The sequence below is a fragment of the Leptopilina heterotoma genome, unplaced genomic scaffold, assembly GCF_015476425.1.
Source record: "Leptopilina heterotoma isolate Lh14 unplaced genomic scaffold, ASM1547642v1 Lhet_146, whole genome shotgun sequence".
Classification (NCBI taxonomy): Eukaryota; Metazoa; Arthropoda; class Insecta; order Hymenoptera; family Figitidae; genus Leptopilina; species Leptopilina heterotoma.
In genome coordinates this window covers 735,388-742,602 of record NW_025110864.1, presented here as the reverse complement: position 1 = coordinate 742,602, position 7,215 = coordinate 735,388, and the positions used below count along the sequence as shown (strand labels likewise).

General features: G+C 25.7%; 1 protein-coding gene across 1 annotated transcript; it reads right to left on the bottom strand.

Annotated features, from left to right (window-relative positions):
- Window positions 1-322: 322 nt before the first annotated feature.
- On the bottom strand, window positions 323-5,162 carry LOC122498313. Its single transcript, XM_043605995.1, has 5 exons — window positions 4,932-5,162; window positions 4,487-4,630; window positions 3,787-4,241; window positions 1,242-1,458; window positions 323-414 (listed from the first exon to the last, which is right to left on the bottom strand). Exons 1-3 carry the CDS (start codon window positions 5,044-5,046, stop codon window positions 4,132-4,134), a joined length of 369 nt encoding a protein of 122 aa, XP_043461930.1. The 5' UTR covers window positions 5,047-5,162; the 3' UTR covers window positions 323-414; window positions 1,242-1,458; window positions 3,787-4,131.
- Between the last annotated feature and the right edge of the window lie 2,053 nt (window positions 5,163-7,215).

Genomic DNA, 7,215 nt, shown 5'->3' with positions numbered 1-7,215 from the left:
ATATTAATAAATTTTTTTAATGAATAATTTAGAAAATAAATTTTTAATTTTAAAGATAATAACTAAAAAATTAGTAAAACTAGTAAAAATAATTACATTCTAACAGGAATCATGTACAATAAAATATCAGTTTTAGTGAAATAGCAATAATTTTATTAAATTAATCTTTTGACAAGTATTCTTAATGTACTAAATTATTGAGACTGTTTTTAATAGTATTACGTAAATAATTCAAACTTAATTAAATTGAAACAAACAATTAATCATTATTAATTTAAAAAAAATTGATTCTTTAATGTGTTTTTCTTCGCACATCATACAGCTTGTTTTTCATGTAAGTTGGAATCTTCTTCATTCTTAATTGCCGTTGTCTTCCAGTCACTCCCGACTCCGTGATTTTGTTGTATAGACAGTCTACCGTAAGAAAAAGAATTTTATTAAAGAAAACCAATCTCACAATATTCAGTATAAGTATTATTGATGAATGAAATTAAAAAGTAGTTTGATTTTAATAATTTTGATGTCATTTTTATATTAAATTAATACCATAGTAATATTAAGCTAATATAACGTATCGCTTAGGTAGTTAAGTAATAGATTTAATTTAATTAAATATATTTTTTTAAAGTGATACCGTTCAAAAGTAATATTCTGTTTTTAAATATGATTAATTAAATAAGTTTATTCATTTTTTTAAAATTAATAATTATTTTTAATAAATTGATTTAAGTGAAAATTAACATAAATTAGTTTCTCTTTTCAGATAGAATTTTGAAGGTTAAATATTTTTTATAAGAAATCATACATTAACTGGAAATTTATTAATATGAAATATACTGTACTGCGCGAAAACAAATTTAGTGCAGTAAAAGCTCTTGCGAGTTGACTCCAATCACTTTGAATAGCATATGTATTTTCTGGGAACAGCCGGCATCTACACATTGGAGTATATCCTGCACCACTTGGTGTTCCAGAACTCCCAAGTTGTAAACTCGGTTGCATCAACACTCAAGAGGCAGCAAATTAAAAACAGCTCGCTATCTCGGTGCAACTAACGTGCACCATCTTGGGATCTCTGATGCACCAACAACGCAGAAGATACCTCTTTTGATGCGTTTGCTGTCCAAAAACATGTGTGTTTGCTGTTTCAAGTTATAGGAATAACTGGTAGAAACGTCTGATGAACTAAATTTTTTTCCGCGAAGACAGTGCCAGCGCTGAATATTGATTGATCATATAACTTTTTAAAATCTTATAAGTTGCAGGAGTCAATGGTCTTCTCATTTCTTCTCCTTCAACTCTATTCATATTGGCTCTTTCAGCACTTAAGCAGCGTTGTCTCAGTTCTTCTCTACTCCATAATACTTCCGCTACATCTCGCACAAACTTTGAATCTGAGCGGGTCTTCATTGACTCCCATACATCGAGATGTACTTTTCTGTCTTCTCGAAGATATACCTGAAGCGAAAAAATATAAATAGGTTAACTCTATTAAACTATCGGAAAAGTCAAAAAATTTAAATTGTCAGAAAAAATCAGGGAATTTATTTAATTATCCGGAATTATTTTTTAAATACTGAAAATAATATTTGCTTTAAAAAAACTTTTGTCAAAAAAACATTTGTCCACATAAAATTGCTTTCTATTTAATATTGTTATAACAATAACACTATTTTAATAATTCAAGTATTCTAAATTTTATAATTTCAAAAAATTAGTATCAGTAACTTTTATTTGGTGAATTAACTAAAAATTAATTTAAACTTTAGTTTATTTAAAATTCAATTCTTCTAAACTTAATTATTTATCATTTCAATAATACTATATTCTAATCCATTGTATATTAAACTATTTAAATATTTTTGTCAAGTATAAATTTAATTCTTCTACATTCCGTTGAGTTAAATTGAATTATACTGAATTCAAACCAGTTAAGAATTAAATCAATCTAAATTTCTTATAATTAAAAATTTTACTAATTTAAAAATATAAGTTTTTCATATTCTATTCAAAAACAAAATTCTTTATTCTAAATTTAAATAAGAAAAAGTCAATTATTGAAAATTTATTAATTTGTAGTAAGTGAATAATGAAGTAATTGAAATGTAGAATATTTAAATAATGGTTGTTATATTCCTATGACATTCATTATTTTGAACAGATCAAATAAAATATAAAGTTAAAGGTTTGTTTTTTCTAATTCTAAAGCACCAAAAATATTTATTGGGTCAGTCCATTATATTTCATCTGAAGCCGTTGCGGCCTATTTTTAAAAAAATCTCATAATTTGTAAAAATGATGTTTAATATCCATAAAATTCATTTTTGAGAATTATTTTATAAAATTTTTTGAATTTAACTTAGAATTTTAATTTTTAAATTGAGTTGGACAGAAAAAAGGTTAGATTGACAGTTATGAAAATTTAATAAAAAAGCATGGAAATAATTTAGATAATACAAATTTCAAAATTGATATTTGTTAAAAATGAGCTAATTTACTTGTATAAATAGATTATCATGTAAACATACCCAAAATAATAGATAAAAATTGATTTTAAAATTTACCTATGAAATGTCGAAAGTCACTACATTTTAATTAAATTTTTCTAAAAAGTGTATAAATATTAAAAAATTTATTACTTCTTAATGTAAAGTATTTTCAATGTACTTTCATAATATGTGGTAACTTTTTAATTTTATAATATAGAAATATGAAAAATTTTACTTTTAATATTGAGTGTTTCATGATTTTCATTGATTTTTATTACTTATTTCTTCTCAGGTGCAAGACTAAAAAATCCAATTTTTGTCTTAATATTTAAGTTTGAACTTCCTTTCCATTCTATTAAATTTTGGTGATGGAGAACGAGCTACTTTTCATTTTAAATTTAGTTTAAAAAATCTGCTGAAAAAACGAATTTGTTGGTTAAAATGCAGGTAATTTTATAACACTGAATCTGGCTATCTCAATAGTCATGCAAAAATCTACTTGCATTTTAACCAATAAATTCTTTTTTTCAGCAGATTTTTTAAAATAAATTTAAAATGAAAAGTAGCTCGTTCTCCATCACCAAAATTTAATAGAATGGAAAAGAAGTTTAAACTTAAACATTAAGACAAAAATTGGATTTTTTAGTCTTGCACCTGAGAAGAAATAAGTAATTGAAATCAATGAAAATCATGAAACACTCAATATTAAATGTAAAATATTTCATATTTCTATAGTATAAAATTAAAAAGTTAGCACATATTATGAAAGTAGATTGAAAATACTTTACATTAAGTAGTAATAAATTTTTTAATATTTATACACTTTTTAGAAAAATTTAATTAAAATGTAGTGACTTTTGACATTTCATAGTTAAGTTTTAAAATCAATTTTTATCTATTATTTTGGGTATGTTTACCTAATAATCTATTTATACAAGTAAATTAGCTTATTTTTAACAAATATCAATCAAGAAATTTGTATTATATAAATTATTTCCATGCTTTTTTATTAAATTTACATATCTGTCAATCTAACCTTTTTTCTGTGCAACTCAACTTAAAAATTAAAATTCTAAGTTAAATTCAAAAAATTTTATAAAATAATTCTCAAAAATGAATTTTATGGATATTAAACATCATTTTTACAAATTATGAGATTTTTTTAAAAATAGACCGCAACAGCTTCAGGTGAAATATAATGAACTGACCCTATTATTATTTTTTTTTATTAATTTTATAGTGTCTGCTAATATTAATAATGATTTTCATAGTTATCTCATGATTTATGTAAACATACCCAATCATTTTCATTAACGTTGCGATTCCCTGCAAAATTTCTATTAGTTCCATGATTTTCAAAAGGTCGAGGATTTCCAGCTGGATCATAATATTCAGGTCGACGATGATCTAGAGCCCTTTGTTGATCTCCTGCAACTTGTCCGTTTGGTTCAATATTTTCAACTAGTGGATTACGTTCAGCTCTATGCTGGTCTACAGCCCTAGGACGGTTTCCTGCAACTTGTATAGGTTCAGCTCTATGCTGGTCTACAGCCCTAGGACGGTTCCCTGCAACTTGTATAGAAGCTCTATGCTGGTCAACAGCCCTAGGACGGTTTCCTGCAACTTGTATAGAAGCTCTATGCTAGTCTACAGCCCTAGGACGGTTTCCTGCAACTTGTATAGAAGGTCTAGAATTTCTGGCAGGTCCATTACGTTCAGGTCTGTGATGGTCTTCTGCCCTAAGACTGTTTTCTGTAACATGTTCGAAAGTTCAAAATTTTCAGGTCTATGATTTCCCCTAGTACTAGTACTTTCTGAAGATTCATCTCTTCCTGAAAATGCGGAAATTTTATTATTTATTTATTATTTTATTATTTATTTATTATTTATTGACAGTTGACAAACTTTTTTGTTTGAACTGACAGCTGAATTGTCTGAATAAGTTTATATATGAATATTTACAATCCTTAAAGCATTGATTACAAATTTTAACATACCATTATTATTTTCCGAACGCCTAGCATTTTTATCAACTCCAGTGTTTGTACAAGACCGAGAATTCCTAGAAGCTGCAGAGTCATGAGAATCATTGCTACTATCTTCTTTTAAATCGACAATTTGCGAAGATCCCGAATTGCCATCTAAATTTTTTGTAAACATTTGTATTTAATTTTTCCTTTTTTATATTTTTTTATTTTTTGGATATAAAATATATTTTAAAAATTTGAATAACTATTTTTCTAATTTTAGTTTTCGTCAATCTTTCCAGTTTTTAAAATTTAAATAAATTTATTTTATTTATTTGAAGTTGTTCAATGTAATTAATAAAATTATATCAGATTATTTTGAAATAATGAAAAGAGAAGTAAGCAGAATGCTATATACAAATATCAAAAAATAATCATTTTTGATTATTGGAACAACTAAAACAATTTGACTTACGTTCAAGCTCAGAATTATCTGCTAAAAAACTTCCAGAATTTGATGACAGTAGAACAGTATCGCTTCTTTCTAAACTGTCGTCTTCAGATTCGTCGATGACTTCTCTGCTTTCCATATTATTATAGTATACTTAGCCATAATACTTTCATTTTGTTTCCTTTTTGCCTCCTCCCGAACTTTTGATTGCTGTTTACGTTTCTTTTTCTGATTTTCCAAACTGCTCGATGATTGAAAGCTGATAAGTCTTCTGTTTGGAAATTGCAAACGAGTTTCCTTTATCTTCTTCTCCAAATGTTTTTTACTTTCTGTAGAGACAGAAATTAAAACATAAATTAATTTAATAGATTAGATAATTACAATTTGTTGTCACACTTCAGTGCATAAAGGAATAAAAGTGGGACCAAGGTTTTTACAATAACAATATATTCGAAAAATGTATTTTTAGGTGAAAATAAAAAAAATACTGGTAATAACTCTAGTTAAAATTAAGAAAACGATATTTTCAAAAAGTACTTACTTCCCAGCGAAAGAATCAAAGCGTTCAATAAATTCCCATCCCCTTTTCCAGTTCCAGTCCAGACTTTGTATTTTTTATTCTTGATAAAATCGTCTTCATTTTTAGGATTGAAATTTAAAATAGAGTTTATGGACACAGTTTGCAAACAAGATTGACATTTTTATTTTGTTTTTAATGATATAAATGACTTGACAGAATGTGATGTGTATTTGTTGTAAAAAAACAATCAAATCTGGTTTCCAAAGTAACGTTAATTACTTGGTTCAAACGATTAACAAAATATTGTAACAAATGAAATTGTATGTAAAAGAATGAAGATAGGCAAGAAAAAATTGAATTTGACTAACGTTGACTAACGTCATTTAAAAATTTTTTCCTTTTTTTAAATTTTATATTTTGAGTTTGTCAAAAGTTATTTAAAGAATTTTTCATTAGTTAAAAATATTATCATGAATGAGCAGAAAAGATATAAAAAATATCTCGAATCTGGATCTGATGAACCTATACCATCGACTTCATTCTATAGATACAGAAAGTTGATGAGAGAAAAGGTGAATATGTATTTATCAAATGTAATAAATGCTTTATATTAATTTTTTAAATTATCTTTTGAATAGTTATTACGATTAATAAATATAAATTGTAATAAATGTTAAGTATACTTTATTTACTAGTTTCGGGACACTCATAAGTTACGTTACTAATTTTTCAGATTTTTTAGACAACCTCTCCCCCTCGTAGCCACTGCGTTAAATGCAATTTTGTAGATTTTTTGACCCCCTCCACCCCTATATTAGTAACATAGTTTATAAATGGTCTCTTTACATTAATATTATTATTGTTTGTAATTTATTTTTTAATATCAATTTTTGTTTTTTAATTTAAAATACAATTTATTTTATTAAAGGGAGGAAATCAGCATCAACAAAACATTGAAATCGAGAGTGAGAATGACAAACGGATTACTTTAGAAAATTTAGAAGATTTAGAAAATTTAGAATCTCATGATACATACTCTGCCGATGAGCCCATAGAAATTTCTGAATCTTTTTACAATAATGAAATACTTGAAGAAACTCATATTGATGATTTTCAAGTAAGCATCTGTCTTCAACCCTTGGCTATTCAGGAAATTCTTTAAAATGTCCAAAAGATATCTTAAATAGCTGAGATTTATGAGAATAGAACCTTACGCATTAACGGTTACAGCTTAAAAATATTTTTTTAAATTAACCTACATATTGTAGACTTCAACATCTGATAATAGTAATGAAGCAAAAATTTCCAATATTTTGGAGTCACTGGTTGATGAAATTGATTCGATTGAAAATGAAGTAAAGAACAATATTGAGGTGAATTCATAATTTTTATTGTATATAAATAATGATGGAAGACGTAATTTACTTAAGACATTCTATTTTCTGGATAATGAATATTTTTTTATGTTATATTAATTGCAGCTCATTTCAAAACATTTTCTCTATCTTTTACAGTAAAAGATCAAAAGATTATATTAAATTTGATATCTAGCGTCTAAGTTTTCAGAAATTAACACAAGAAAAAGTTCTATAAACTTCATCGATAAATTTAAATCTAACCTGCTCATTTCAATTATACATATAGCACTGTAGAAACAAAAGAATTATCTTAGCTACTCTAATACAGAAAAAATAATATTTTCCAAGTTTAATAATTGTTTTTCCAGTAAATTAAAAAGTATATATTAGAGTTTTCAAAATAAAATGTCACACTGCAATTAGTCATTTA